The 16,214-nt window shown below is 36.0% G+C and overlaps 1 protein-coding gene across 3 annotated transcripts in view; it reads left to right on the top strand.

Moving 5' to 3' along the window:
- The window catches only part of PEX7 (peroxisomal biogenesis factor 7), a 91,631-nt gene that overhangs the window by 50,193 nt on the left and 25,224 nt on the right, over positions 1 to 16,214 (top strand). For all 3 annotated transcript variants that reach the window (XM_059941118.1, XM_059941120.1, XM_059941119.1), the window contains exon 9: positions 15,270 to 15,369. In XM_059941118.1, coding sequence (XP_059797101.1) covers positions 15,270 to 15,369 — 100 coding nt within the window. The remainder of the gene's footprint in view (positions 1 to 15,269; positions 15,370 to 16,214) is intronic.

Here is a 16,214-nt window from a genome sequence, read left to right as displayed (position 1 = left end):
AGTCAAGTCTGAAACCTGGAGTTCTCCTTTTTTCCTACAAAATTGGTAAACATTTTCCCAGTCTAAAGTGGAGTAAGAAAACTTAAACCAAATTGCTTCACTGGCAGTATATAGAAGCGACATCATTTTACTTCCAGAAATAGGATTTTAATTTTAACATACATTCTAGCTACTATTACTGTTCCACCTTCATACTAAATGTAACTGGGGCTACTAATCGTATATTCAAATGTTGGATTATCAAGGCTTTCTTATGCAAAGGAAAATGAATAGAAAAAAGAAAACAAAATGATTTGAAAAACTTTAATTTTTGAATGTATGTGTATTTGTATGCATATTTGTAACTCATCACATGTTGAAAATACGACTTTTAATTGTACTAATGCCTTGTGTGAGTTTAGTCTCTCATTACTTTTGTGTGGTGACCACTCATTAGAAAGGTCAGAAAAGGTGCATTTTGGGTAGATTTTTACACCATGTGATACGAGTTAAATTTATCCTCTGAAGAATTTTAAATCTCAGTGGATTGATGATATTTTTAGTGGCAGAAAAATTATTTTAAAACAAAAAAGATTTGAGACATAAGACCAACAGTAACCTGTTTAGTTTTTAGCACTGTTAATTATACAGATATCGCTCTAGATTCTGTATGGCTAGTTTTTGTAACGTAAACTCTTCAAATGTAAGTTTTCATTTACTTGCTAATTTATATTTTGTTTAGTTTTTTAAGCTTTTAAAATAGTTTATATGGTGGGCATTATATCAAAACCGACACTATGATGGATATTTTAGTTTTATAAATTACAAGTTCCATATTTTTTTACATGGATATATTATCATATCTAATAGGGAAAATCTTTAAGTCCTTTACCTGTATAGTAGTTCATTATGCTTCATCAAGTAAGTAATAAAGATCTAGAAAGTAATATATAAAACAGATTTGAAATTATTTTGTATGATTTAGGTTAAATAAAAACTCCAACCTTTTGGAAAAAATATCAGAACTCTCTTCAGCTGATGGGCAATATATTCTGTAAAAATAGACATTGGTTCTCTCTAAACTTCACTGAAGATAGTACTAAATTTAAAATATTTCGGAGTGGATTATTTCCATTCTTTTATGAATGTTATCACCATAGGTTTTAGCATATTATCTTTCTTCTGATGTACTTTCCATTAGGTTACTGCTTCTTCTGTCAAGCCGTGTTTGCTGTACCAGCCACACCTAGGTATGGTTTGAGTTCTAAATGCTAGTGTTTGGTTTTATACCAAGTAGATCATTTCATAAACACAGGCAGAAATCAACAAGCCAAATAAAAATAAAAGCTGCTATAATTATGTTTCTTCATTAGGAAGAATATTTTGTCTTTTCCATGTTGTAGCAAATATTTCTCAGATAAAGATATAGCTTTCATAAATTGCTAAAGCTAAAACAATTAGTTTAGCCTCAAACAGAGTAACACTTTTCTGTTTCATGATACTTTTATAAATATTCTAACCTTTAAAACATTTTAAAATCGGTGGTCTTTGGTAATAATAAACCAAATAGCAGGGTTTTTTTTAGACTTACAGATTTTTTTCTTGGCAAGAAAAATATGAAGTGAATTTTAATTCCAATGTTTTCAAACTGTACTCATCTACAGCTTGTATGATGTGAAACTCTTTGCCCATACCAGCAATTTTAATGTTTCCAACTCAACTGTTAAGCTCCTTTTTGGATATAAAATGGTACAACTGTACTCTGCTTTAAAATTCAGGCATATTTTACAGAATGGCTGTTATCTGTCAGCCATTGTGGTAGACAGTTTGGAATATCTTGCTGAGGAAATGATAAAAGCAAAGGCTTAAAGAGAAATAGAAGCACACAAAGGAACCCCGAGCATGTCAGTTGTGTTGGCGTAGTGGGAGATATGTAGTCACAAAAATAGATGTGGGGTAGTGAAAGATACATGTTGAAGGGACTAACTGTGGGTTGGCACATTCCCGGGTAACACAGGAGTTATGGCCACAGACTATGAAGCCAGACTGCCTTTAACTCTCTGTATAAGCTTGAATAAGTTATTTTAAAACTGTGTGGCTCAATGTCCTCATCTGTAAAATGGAGATAACGATAGTACCTACTGCATTAAGATTGCTGTGAGGATTAGATGAGTTAATATACACAAATTCTGGCACATAGTAAATGCTATATAAGTGTTTGCTACTATAGTCATTATTATTATCGCCAGAATGGATGGTGACAGAAGAGCATCTCTGTGGGGTTGAGGCCCATTTCAGCTCTAGTCTTCAAGGGTAAGATAATTTTTATTTTACGACAACAAAACAGGCAGCCTCAACCTGGCCTTTTGTTGGCCCCTGCCTCCTTGGAGTTCAGTTTCTTAGTGACAGTGTGAAACTTGTTGTCAGCATGTTCTCCAGTACATAACTTTTACATTCATAGTTCTAGCTCTGAGTTCTAAAAATATAAATACAAGGTAAGAGTATTTTATCAATGCTTCTCTTGTGTGTAGATCTGATAATGACACCATTTGAATTTATTAACAATTTATTATTCAACATAAAACACAGTGAGGGCTGACCAGTGGTGTGCTGATAGATATTTAACAACCAGCTCTTTAGGTGGGTGGGGGGAGCCTGATGTGTAGTGTTTGAGATAGGAGTTCAGTGGTGTCAATACGCCCACCAGGGCAGTATCAAGCTACCTGTGTGTTATGATGTCAGTAAACATGGGGTCGGGAAGAGATGTGCGCATCCAGCTCTCACAAGCCAGAATGAGCTGGCTCCAGCACTCTGCTGGGGCTGGCCCTAGACCTAGATGCTTGCTATCTTAATAATTATTGATTTTTTAAAAACTTCTCTAATTATATGTGCATATATCTACATTTTCATTGAAAAATGTCTGGAAAGGAAAGGTATACACCAGGTAAACTTTACGTAAGCATTCTCTACCTCTTCTCCTTTCAGGGGCTTTCTGCCCCCTTGGCAGAATGTTTTTTCCCTTCAGTGCATCTTAGATTTCTGGAACTTTCACATTGTCTCCATGGGCTTCTAGAAGAACATTCTTACCCATTTATTTATACAGAGGTAAAAGGGCTTAAGGCTTAACGTGTATGTTTTCCTAGTTACACTTTAAGTTACACCTTCAGTAGTTCTTAGTGGGGACATATTTGATTTTGTGGCAATGGTGGAAGACAATACTGGCATTTGGTGGGCAGGGACCAGGCATAAGGTCCTGCAGTGGCAATGACAGTCGCTACAGTTAGGAATTGGCTCCCCTTCCTCCAGTGTCAGAAGTGCCCCGATTGGATTGGATTTCAGGCAGTCGGAACACTGAGTGGGATAGGGCCAAGGGGAGATGAGTCTTTATTATGCCAAAAATCCTTCCACATCAATATCTGTTCTTACATTTAACTTCTTAGTTTTGGTTACCTGGGTCTAACTTATATTTTCACACAACACTACTGTGGGGCGTGTGCTCATTTTATACAGAAGACAGTTGACTCAGAGAGAGAGAAAGACTGGCTGATGTCACATAGAGCCAACTTGAACCTAGATCTTCTATTTCCAGTCTTTTTATGTTACTTGATACCTGAAAACATCTTGTAAGCCTAGGGCTTTTATATTTCTGATCGAAATTGCTGAAAACAAGCAGAATCACTAAAAGACTCAAGTCATGTTGTCTGTAGTTTATTTTTAGATAGCTCAGCAGATATTATTTTATATGCGTATGTGTAGAGAGAGAAAGATAAAGCAAATGTGGCAAAATTTTAACAACTGGTAAATCTAGATGAAGGGTATATGGATGTTCAGTATATTATTTGAATTTTTCTGTGGGTTGGTAATTAAAATAAAAACATTTGAGAGAAAAATAATCTGTATTTGCTCATGTAAAATAAGATGCTGAAAATGTTTCTTACTATCAATACCTTTAAATTAATTATTAAATGTGATATTTAATTATAATGTTTAATTGTAAAATAAGATAAATAGCTTTATTATGTTGCATAAGTGTGAAAATGGCCTTTAGGTGGATTGTAGTAAATTTAGAAGCCTAACAAAGCAGCAGACACAGAAATACCTTTTATCTTTGTCACATTTACTCTCGTGGGATTTGCCTTTATACAGTAAGTGTCTTTACTTTGGTGTGCATGATGGGCTTTTTTTGATCCTTATGATTATTAGCACAGAGATTTCCACGAGCAGATACTTCTTTTTCTTCCCCTTCCCCATAAAAAAAGGTCAGCCAAAGTAAACAGATAGTATAGCTGAATATGTACTCTGTCTCACAAACCTTTCATTTCAACTTTACCTAGTCCCCCTTACTCACAAAAAAAGGTCAGTTAAAGTAAATAGATAAGAAATGTGGCTGAATGTGAGCGCCTGTGCAGGCTTCAAATGATCATTTTGCTTCATCTTTTAAGATAGTTGCTTTTAATTCCTCTACATTTGTTCTTCAAACCGCAAGAAGTTGTGTGGCTAATGATATGATACTAACTGTTAATATTTGTGGGAACTACCACTGTATTCTTAAAATGATCCAAGAGTTGTTTAATGTTCCATGCCTTTCAGAGATCTTAGATACAAATGTCTTTGTAACTCTATCACATTTTTTGCTTTGTAGCAAAGGTTCAGTAAACCTCATCACTGATATTAAGAAAGCATCTTAATGTAGTCGTCTTTGGTTTCTTTTTTAACAATGAGAACATTTGCATTCACACCTTTGTTTAATTCTTGCAAGGATATTTTAGTACCAAATATGTTAATAAAGCATGTTGCCTGATTACAGGGTAGGACTTATCTGTTTCCTTGTTTTGTCCCTGGCATCCGGGGCATGGATATACTAAATAATTGTTTATAAATATAAGTGAATTTAAATTATATGAAAATTTATGATATCCTTTGGTCACTCTGATATTAAAAGCCTGCAAAAGATTGTATTTAAATGAGGTTTTCACTTTAATTATGTTTGAAGTAGTAATTAATAAAACCAAATTTAAAACGGAAAGTCCTACTGAGATAAAATGATATTTTTCAAGGAGAAAACTTGCTGTTCTCTTGTATTTAAGTCAGTAATGACTAGATTGCAAAATTTTACTGTTGAACAAAACTTGGAATCTTTTATTGGTATCCTAATTGTTAACTAAAGTTACAGAAAGATATTTTTATTTTTTTCTACAATCGTAATATGCACTTTGCTGTTAAATCTCTTTAAGCTTTATATTCCTAATGGTTAAGATATTTGTAGGTATGAACCAGTAACTCCCAAGTTCGTTGATATGTCCCCAAAGATTTTTTCCATTTGACTTGTTTAAATTAGAAAATTCTTAAGGTAATTATTCTCATACTGGAAATATCTTTTGATGAAGTGAAGCATAACTTTGCTAGTTAAATGCCAGGTGAAAAATGAAAATAATTTCCTATAAAATGAAACCACATACATTAATTAGAAAAAATGTGTAAGACTTTGGATTTTAAATACCTTGATTTATAACTGCAGAACATTTTTCAGAATTATTTAGTACTAACATTTTTCTTTAAGAATCACATCAAATCCATGTCTAATTCAAAACCTAATGCAAGCACATGAAGAAATAGATCTAAAAGGAGTGAGGACGCTGGTCAGAATGGCCATCATCAAAAAATCTACAAACAATAAATGCTGGAGAGGGTGTGGAGAAAAGGGAACCCTCTTGCACTGTTAGTGGGGATGTAAATTGATACAGCTGCTATGGAGAACAGTATGGAGGTTCCTTAAAAAACTAAAAATAGAACCACCATATGACCCAGCAATCCCACTACTGGGCATATACCCTGAGAAAACCATAATTCAAAAAGAGTCATGTACCACAATGTTCATTGCAACACTATTTACAATAGCCAGGACATGGAAGCAACCTAAGTGTCCATCGACAGATGAATGGATAAAGAAGATGTGGCACATATATACAATGGAATATTACTCAGCCATAAAAAGAAATGAATTTGAGTTATTTGTAGTGAGGTGGATGGACCTAGAGTCTGTCATACAGAGTGAAGTAAGTCAGAAAGAGAAAAACAAATACCGTATGCTAACACACATATATGGAATCTAAAAAAAAAAAATGGTTCTGAAGAACCTAGGGGCAGGACAGGAATAAAGATGCAGATGTAGAGAATGGACTTGAGGACACGGGGAGGGGGAAGGGTAAGGTGGGACGAAGTGAGAGAGTGGCATGGACGTATATACACTACCAACTGTAAAATAGATAGCTAGTGGGAAGCAGCTGCATAGCACAGGGAAATCAGCTCGGTGCTGTGTGACCACCTAGAGGGGTGGGATGGGGAGGGTGGGAGGGAGATGCAAGAGGGAGGGTATATGGGGATATATGTATACATATAGCCGATTCACTTTGTTATACAGCAGAAACTAACACAACATTGTAAAGCAATTATACTCCAATAAAGATGTTTAAAAAAAAAAAGGCCACTCTGGGAAACTGTAAAAATAAATAAATAAATAAATAAAAGGAGTGAGGAATGTTAAGCCTTAGCTTAATGCAGTAGAAGTCACCGCTTTGAACTCTGAATTGTGCTGATTAGTTCCAACAGAAAATTTATGGATTTTGTCAGTTAATTTGCATTATAATTTAAAAAGTCTGTTGTGCAGTGTCAAAAGGCAACTGAGTGGATTTTGCTGTATATATTTATACAGCATCTAATGTAAATGTTGCTTTGCCTCATCTTCCATAGTAGGAAGTCAGAAGATAAAATCTGAAAATGAAAATAATCAATGAATTCTGTGTGTGTATTATTTAGAAAATATGGACTAAAATATCAGAAGAAACAGCTAAAAGAATTTAAAGTGATTGCCTCTGAGGTGAAGGGCTGAGGAGGTACAGCAGGAAGCGGCTGCTCTTTGTCATGAACCTTGTAGAAGTAATGGACTCTAATCTGTGCAGTTACGGTTTTTTTAAAAAAGTTATAGAGCAGGGAACCTCAGTGTTTTCCTCTCTTAGTGACTTGCATGCATAGTCAGTCTCTTTATTTAGATCAATGGGGTACTTACCTGTCAGCTGTTAGTAGTTTACTCTGTCCCCTGAGAACTCAGGGATAAATAATTCATTCACCTTTGAGGGCTGTCCTGAAACCCCAGGGTACAATGTGGGAATACTAAATGTTCTAAAACTGAATTCTTAGAGATTTGACCTAATAGAATGAACTATATGGAGAATAAAAACCAATTATTAATCTGTTTTCATCTTAAACAGAGCTCAGCAGCGTCCCTTTTCTTTCTTATTAGATCGTGTGTGTGTGCGCGCGCATGTGTGTGTAAAACAGTAACCATCTTGAACTAGCTTCAATAGAAAAGGGGAATATTTCTCAAAATATGGGATCCCTCAGAGTCCAAGGGTAGGCGTGTAGCAGAACCTAAGGAAAGTACTGAAACTGCTTTACTCCAAATGCCTGCTTCATCATTCCTCCTCTTTCTGCAGACTGATTTTTTTTTTTTTTTTTTCTGTTTTTCCCTTAAGCTTTCATGTCCAATCACCAGAAAAGAAACAGAATTACTTGGTCTGGTGTTCTTCCCCTCACCCCCTTCACTGTATCCATCCTCCTCTGAGGAGAGAGTTGTTCAACAAAGGAGATCCTTGTAATCTGTGCAGACATTTCACAGCCTGATAACCCGAGTGGGTTTATTCACAAATGCTTAGCTGCTGAGGTGAAGACATTAAGTATTTCATGGTGATAGAGCTAATCAATGACCAGAGCACAGGCAGGCAGCTGCTGTGAGTTGAACGTTCTTCAGCACTGAGGTGTGGAGTGAGGTTCTACTGCAGCCTCACCTGATCATGTTAATCACGTCATCGTCTGTACTTTTGTGAAATGCTCTTCTGCTCCAGGTAGTCACATGTTGGCACCAGTTACAGTTGAGATGTACATAGACTATTCTTCTCCCTGAGATACTGATACTACTTCACGAGTAGATAGCGTTCTTACCATTTCTTTTTTAGTTAGTTTCTTTTGTAGTCAGATATTTGTTTGGAACTTTACTGCGAAATTATTTCATGGTTCCTCAGTTTGGACCAGTAAGCAGTGAACAAACCCAGTGTGAGTTTTTCTTTTTTCCTTTATCTCCTCTTGTTGAGGTGTGGCATTCTTCGGAAAGTCATCTGCATCCCTGTGGATCGCAGCCATAAATACTTCCAGAACAAGCCTTCCATCAGCTAATGGTTTTGTTTAATTTGCCAAAGTACTCTAGGCTTTGTGGTGTATGGTTCCTGGGCTTAATGTTTATTGTGATGAAGTAGAGTCAGCCCATCTAAAATACTGATCTAATTAAAGTCTTAATTGAAATATTATTATTAATTCATTTGGATAAAGAAGCTTAAGTCTAGAATTTTATCATATTTAACCCTGAAAGTTTGTAAATATGGTATGGTTTCCGGATATCTGTAATTCAGTGTTCTAAAAGTCATCTGTGAAAATTGTTAAGTAATTCTTCAAAATTAATCATATATTCTTCATTTAGCAGGCAAGTAGTATTTTTCTGTTTTAAACTTTATTTTGTTATTACCAGTTCCAAAAACAAACAAAAAACACAAATAACTCTCCAGTCTAATCATTCAAATAAAATGAGCATTAGCACTCAATAAGCATTTTTGAATTAATTAATGAAAGTTTACCTCTTTAAAAAATTGTTTTGATAGTCTACAATTTCTGTTTTTTTAATCCCCTCCAAAAGTGATACAGATGATAAAATAATAAGGCCATGATTTCATGTGTTCTACTCAGGGGGTTGTGACTTCAAAAGGATGGGGATCTCTGAGGTTACAAAAAGAGCTGATCAGTTGAGTGATACCTACGTTAGGAAGAGACAGCAAGGTAGATGAGAGGATGCAGTAAGTGCACATACAAAAATATTAGAAGAGAGAAAGGAAGATTCCTATGCTTCTTGCCATGGGAATGCAGATTTATTCCAATTCATGATTTCCTTGGGGTATTGGTTTTGAATGTAAATTGGCAGGCTAATGGAGTCTTGGTGTGGGCTTTGGCTTATGAAATTTTCTATGGAGTTTGAGGAGTTTGGGGGAAGCCTGACTTGGTCCAGTTCATTTGAATTTTCAGGATGTTAATCAAAACCACCTGAAGAGTCCCAGATCCTTCCCAGCTATATTCCAGATTCCCTGGCATGGCCCAGGCCTAGAGAAAAAGGGAATGGGAGCATCTTTCGGTAGAATGTACTGGACTTGAAGCCAGTAGTGTCTCGTGCCTTGGGGCTGCCGTTAATTAGTTATGTCACCATGAACTGCTTAATTTCTTTGACCATATTCTCCTCATCTCTGAAGTGAGAATAATTATACCCTGTATATCTACTTTGAAAAGTTTTTGTGCTGATCAAAAGCAGTACAAGAGAATGAGAAGGCACTGTGTAAACTGTGTCAATCTTTGTTGCTGAGGATGGATTGGGTAAAGTGGAGGAGTCAGTTTTGGATCGTCTTTGTTCTTTATTATTGGTAAGCTGGAACTAACAGCTGTTAATACACTAACAGGTTATTAATAAATTCTTCCCAGTAATTTGTTAACCACCAGTGGTCAGTGATTCTCAAAGTGTGGGCTTAAGACCAGCAATATCAGCTTCACCTGGGAACTTGTTTCTGAAGCAAATTCTCAAGCCACACTCCAGAACTTCTGAATCTGGTTTTAACAAGCCCTCCAGGTGACTCTAATGCAAACTTAAGTTTGAGAGCCACTGGTCTAGATCAGTGCTTCTCAATTAATTGGTAATGCCCCCCCACGGAGGTCAGACGTTCTCAACCTGGGCTGCACGTTACAATCACCTGGAGAATGTTTGCACCTCCCGAAGCCGGTGGTGCACCCCAGGCCAATTAAATCAGGATTTCTAGGAATAGTGGTCACAGGTCAGTATTTTTTAAAAGTTTCTCGGTTGATTCCAGTATAGTCAAGGTTGAGAACCACTGCCCTATTGGCCTCACCTTCTGCCTGAAATCACTACTGTTTCTAATGGGAATTTATCAGATCTGTATCTTGAAATAAGTTAAGTTGGAGAAGTACTGCTTTGGATGGTGATTCCCAAACCTAGCTGGCTGAGCATCAACATTCCCTGCGAAAAGCTTTCTGGATTCCTTTCAGACCCAGTCAATTGGAATTTTCAGGAAAAAATTCCTCAGCAAAGCTGGGGAATGTGTATTTTCTGAATGTCTGGTATAAGGAGTTTTTGGTCCATCATTTGGGAACCACATCAAAAGGTGATTTAAAAGTTACCTTATTTGTGAGGTTGGCCTTAGTTATCTATCTTGTCCTTAATATCCTCACTTAATTTTTTTATTCATCCATTCATGAAATATTCTTTGGATGTCCATGTGTCAGACAGATACTTTTATACATGTAAGAGACACAAATAGGATACTGTCCCTGAATTCAAGGAGCTTAGTGCCTATTAGAGGAAAATAGATCTGTAAGTAAGTAAATGCATGGAAGCATTGTAAGTATTATGATAGAAGCCAGAAACATGGGAATCATTCTTGATTTCTTCTGTCCTATGGAGTCTTCTGCCTAAATTTATCTCCAATCCATGAACCTTTCTTAATCTTCACTGTTACCACCTTAAATCCAACCTGCTTTCTCTGCTTTCCACCTGGCTAACTCCTCAACCTTCAGATTTCAGCTCAGTGTCACTTCCTTGGGAGTTCATTCTTACATCCTTCTGCGTTGTCTTTTGGGGCATTTGTCAACTGCAATTACATTTGTGTTTTTGTGATTAAAAAAAAAATGTCAGTCTACCCCACTGGCCTGTGAGCTGTGGAAGGGCTGAGGCCAGGTCTCTCTTGCTTCTAGTGCTTATACCTCACACATTCTAGGGCTTATAAATTGTTGAATGAATAAGTAATTAAATAATGAGGAAAGAAGCTGTTGTTACATTTTTGCTCATCACTCTAGAGAGTGCTGGACCCAAATAGTGCAAACAGAGGGAATTACAATGGTGCAATTTGCTTAAAATTTCAAAAACACTAGATGACTATGAGTTACTAATGAAGGACCTAAAATGCCTTCTGATCCCTAAAAAATTAAATTATGAGCAGTGTGAAAACAAAAACCTCACAATTACTATCTGATTACTAATTAATAACCAATTTAAATTAATGTACATGTAAGGCATTGAAAAGTTGCCAAAACATTTCCCCATCTTTTTCTTGTAGTTAGGAAAGACTCACAAAGAGTTAATAACTAACTCAAGTTGAAAACAGGAAAGAAAAAGGAAGAACTTTGAAAAATATTTTAAACCCTTTGCTGAATTCACCTGTAGGCTTAATTTCAAAAGCATTAGTATAGAGATTTCAAATTACATTTTAATCAAGTAAAAAGTAATTTCAGCTTAATTTTTGAAATAATTTTGGTCTTTTATTTGACACAGTGCTACATGCTTGCTTTGTTCAAGAATTGTGCAGTCAGAAGGCAAAAAGGAACTCAACCAAGACATTGTACTATGATGAATTTTTCTCTCTGTCCATCTCCAATTTAAATGAAAAATGTCCCTACAGTTCTGTAATATTTTTAATCATTGGAGGCCTGTCCAGTATATTTACTTCCCATGAGAGAGCTTAAATAGTCAGTGATTTCATCAGCAAAGAGACAAAAAGGCACCAAGTAGTATATGTGCTGGACCAAAACAAACATTTCACTTAAAAATAATGTGCCTTATTTGACCACTTAATGATATATGTAGCCTGACTTCTCCCATATTAAAAGGAGCCTATTTTACTTGTGTGGTAGGTGCATGAAGGCTCTCGGATATATAGAACTTTTGGGGCCCTAGAGTCCAGAGGAAGATTGCAAGGAGAGACCTTGCCCACTCCCTTAATAGCAATCGTGAGAAAACCTGGAGAAAAACTCACCTCCTCCTTACAGTTCACCCCTTCCTGTTGGAATTTGAACGGAGATAGATAAAAAAATTCTGGCAGTATACATGTCAAACTGTTAACAGTGGTTGCCCTTGGAGGGTGGAATGAGGAAAGAAAGACATACATTTCTTTTGTTATTTATTGAAAAGGCCAATTATGATTAAAAAACAAATTATAGTTTATAGTCATAGTGCTCAGCTTTTGGTTTTCTCAACTTATTTGGCTTACGCAATTTACTGTATTCAACTTGATATTTTTGATAAGACGTTTTAATTTACTGAAAATTATTAATATTAATATTGCTTTTTCTGGTTTTCCTGGCTCCTCCCTTTGAGGTTGAGAAAATTGAAGCTCAGGTTCTCCCTATTTCACACACCCTCTAAGGCAACAGCTGGATTCATGTTCCATGTCCTCCTGTGGGTTTCAGTGTTCACATAGTTTTGTTTTTTTTTTTTTTTTAATTATTTATTTATTTATTTATTTTATTTATGGCTGTGTTAGGTCTTCGTTTCTGTGCGAGGGCTTTCTCTAGTTGCGGCAAGTGGGGACCACTCTTCATCGCGGTGCGCGGGCCTTTCACTGTCGCGGCCTCTCTTGTTGGGGAGCACAGGCTCCAGACGTGCAGGCTGAGTAATTGTGGCTCACGGGCCTAGTTGCTCCGCGGCATGTGGAATCTTCCCAGACCAGGGCTCGAACCCGTGTCCCCTGCATTGGCAGGCAGATTCTCAACCACTGCGCCACCAGGGAAGCCCATCAGTGTTCACATAGTTTTTACCTGCGTGTTCCTCACTGATGCTTCTGTGAAGTTTTTGTGGTGTTTGTTTTTCTGTATTATGTAGGATTTTGGTTTTTTTCAGTAAGAGTGTTGGTCTAGGCACCTAGTCAGCTATTCTGCTGGGAATGAACCTCCCATCATTTTTGCAGCATAATATACACTTTGTATATTACATAGTTTCTATCAGAGCTATGAAATGGTATCATAACCAATAGCACTTTTATGGCATTCACTAGACTAGCCCTCCCTTCACCAAATACTAACCTTAGAGTTTTAGCATGCATTTTGTTTGATGAGTTTTTTTTGCAAAATGCAGATAAATACGTGATAGTTTTTCCTGTGTTAAAATTAGGATGGTATGAATCTGTGGTGTGGAACTGGGTGGGGCTGTGACTGCCCATTAAGCTATGTATTAGCGCAAATTCAAATTGACTTTTTGAGTAGAATTTCAGCTCTCCTGCATGTGTGACTTTCCCTATCACACTTATTCAAGCTAAAGTTGGATGGTTTCACACATGTGTCCTCATTAGGTAACCTGATTTTCATAAGGCCCACCTCTCCTGTCCTCAGTGCAGCCTTATCCTTTAACTGGCTTAAAATAACAATAAAAACTGTTTTCTAGGAACTTGTCAGGAGGGTATAAATGAATCCTTGTTGCTTTTTATTATCCCTAAAAAATTCTAAAAGAAACCAGTCTTTATGGTTTGTCTAAAGAGTAACCCATTCTACTGAAATAAAATCTAAATCCCAAATGAAGTCAGAGAGCTGATACCTGGATTAAATTGACCTTCCCATAGAAGGACTCTGCTAAACTACCCTTTGGGGTGATGCCATTGACTCATGAGTAACAGCCCATGAAACAACATCTCTGTGTTTCCTTAAGAGATGTTGAGGATGCTCTTCATTACCTAAGCATAGGGTTTCTTCTCTGTGAACTCCCAAGGATGAATTTCCTTCTGAGATTTCCAAGAGCAATTTAGATGTAGACACTATGAATTCAGGGCCTGATCGTGTCTCCCTTTCTTCTTTGGCTGATGGAAAGCTTAGCGTCTCAAGGTCCTCCCTGTCAAATATATACAACTTCATGAATATATTTTTGTTTACCAGTCTCATTGCAGGTTTGAATTTACTTTACTATCCTTACTTTTCCTTTAACTTACATATTTTTGCCATATTAAATGCATATTTTAAAAACCATCTTGAATATTTTTTGGAACAAAGTGGGTATATACAAAATCATTTGATTATTGTTTCAAATAATGCAAATCAGTAAATAACCATGTTTCAGGAATGAAATTACACAATTACATATTTACTTTTGGTTATTCAAAATCTGGAACATTAGATTTCAGTACAATTTCTGTCTCTAGACCCAAAGGAACAAATATGCAAAGACAGTGGAGACCGCTATTATGATTTCTGAGAGAGACTGCAGCCTGTTCCCTCATTTGTTTGGACAGGAAAATTTTCAAAAGTAAAATCACTCTCTTTAAATATTGTGTAGATTTCAGTAATCTGATAAATGAGCTATTTATTCATTGTCTCTCTGGTACCCAACAGTGGATTATCCATAGCAACAATCCTTTTCAAACTTAATGAGACCGACTCTGTATTTATTAGGGAAATAATACCACCAGGTTAAACAAACTGACTGTTGGTTCTGTGTATTTACTCTCTTTCAAAGAGATCTGCTAAACCTTCAGTGTGTTCCATGTCGTAGATCATTAGGGAAGCTGAATTGGATATGACTCTATGATTCTGAATATGCCATTTTTGTGGTGTGTTTAGAGTCAAATAATAAAGATGATGAGCAAATAAAGCTTTAGACATAAAGTACTATTTTGTGCATTGAAAATAGGGCCAAATTCTTCTCCGTGCAGTAGAAATCAGAGATATATTATGATAAATATTACCACTCCCAGTCTATAGAGGATAAATAGAATACTTAATATTGGCCCAGGAAAACATATTTCAGTTTTTCTTTACGCTAGAAATTACATTGACGTGGACTCTATAAGAAAGGCTGTGCCTCAGAAAAAAGGTAGTTTCAGAATTGCAGAGATTTTCATAAGAGAACAGATTCTTTTTAAAGACTTTGAATTGCTGTTGAAATGTAAATTAAACCTGCAATCTTTTCATGTCAGTTGTTGAGAAATGAAGTAGTATTTAAAAACACAAAATGTTAGAGTTCATGTAATCCAATATCCTTATTTTATAGCCATGAATGCTTTTAGAAATTGCTAAAAAACTCTACTGTCTCTCATCTCAAATGTCCTTGTACTATATAAAAAAAACAAACAACCAAAACTTGTTAGGCTTCCATCCTACAAAGTATGCTAATAGGAATATAATAAACTTTTGCAAGGGTAGATTGATTAATAATTCCATTTGGTTTTTGTCTTTTTATATACAGTAGAAAAGAGCACATTTTTTTCTTTATTAGATTTTTAAATGTAGATTAGTAGTGGGGCTCTGCATTTATGAATTGGTTGAACCTGTTGATGAAATCTGCTATGTTAAATATCTATTTTTTCTTAGATAAAATTTTTTGTAGTTTTAATATTTAAATTATTTCTTTTTCTTTATGTTCACAGATTCTGGAACTTTTCAAAGCCTGACCCTCTTCTTGAAACAGTGGAACATCATACAGAATTTACTTGCGGTTTAGATTTAAGTCTTCAGAGTCCTACTCAGGTAATGGATCAATCTCCTCATGTTTTTTCTACCCATACAGTTTACAAATACCTCTACATGTGGCATGTGTTGCTTTTATGAGCAAGAGTCTTGCCTTTAGGGCAGGGCAAAGTACGTTTACTTAATAAACCTGATCTTTTTTTGCTGTATAAACTTGAGCATTTGAAATACTAGGGAAGAAGAGGTATCCAGAAACTTGGCATACCTCTCTCCTTTTGAGAGATTGACTGTCTGAGAGGAAAAGGAAACTTCCCCAAAAGTATTGTGCTTATTAACATTGTAGACCTCTTCCAATGGGTAACAAAAGAAGAATGGAATGAGGAAGGATTGTCCCCAGAGGTTGGTGGGAGTCAAGAGTATGTGGTCCTGGATTCAGCTGTCCCGCTAAGCATTTGAGATGACGGGCAGGTCATTTCTCTGTCAGGACTGTCACCCTCATCTCCACACCCCACAACGGAAGAGAGGCTTTACATGAAGAACAAAGTAGAGGAGAGTGGCAACTGTTTTAATTACTAAAGTTCACATTTCCCCCCTTTTTTTCTCTTGAGGACTTCAGAGTCAATATTTTAGATTTTATATATTCTTCAGGTTTTTTAAAAAAGCAGTTTCAGTTTTGAAAATTGTAAACTCAGGTCAGAAACACTGGACTATGTTGAGTGATAAGATACTTTATAATACAGACTATGTGAAAACACCAACATATCAATGGAACAAAGTAATATGTGAAAATTCTACAGTATGACTAAGAAGTTATGCATTTATGATAAATTTTAGAAGTTAGACAAAAAACAAATTACATTTCTCAATACTGTATTCTTAAGTTTAAGTGAATACATGGGTTTCTT

This window comes from Balaenoptera ricei, chromosome 12, assembly GCF_028023285.1.
Source record: "Balaenoptera ricei isolate mBalRic1 chromosome 12, mBalRic1.hap2, whole genome shotgun sequence".
Classification (NCBI taxonomy): domain Eukaryota; kingdom Metazoa; phylum Chordata; class Mammalia; order Artiodactyla; family Balaenopteridae; genus Balaenoptera; species Balaenoptera ricei.
Note: the sequence above shows the minus strand (reverse complement) of the source record. Positions and strands in the feature narration are given on the sequence as shown.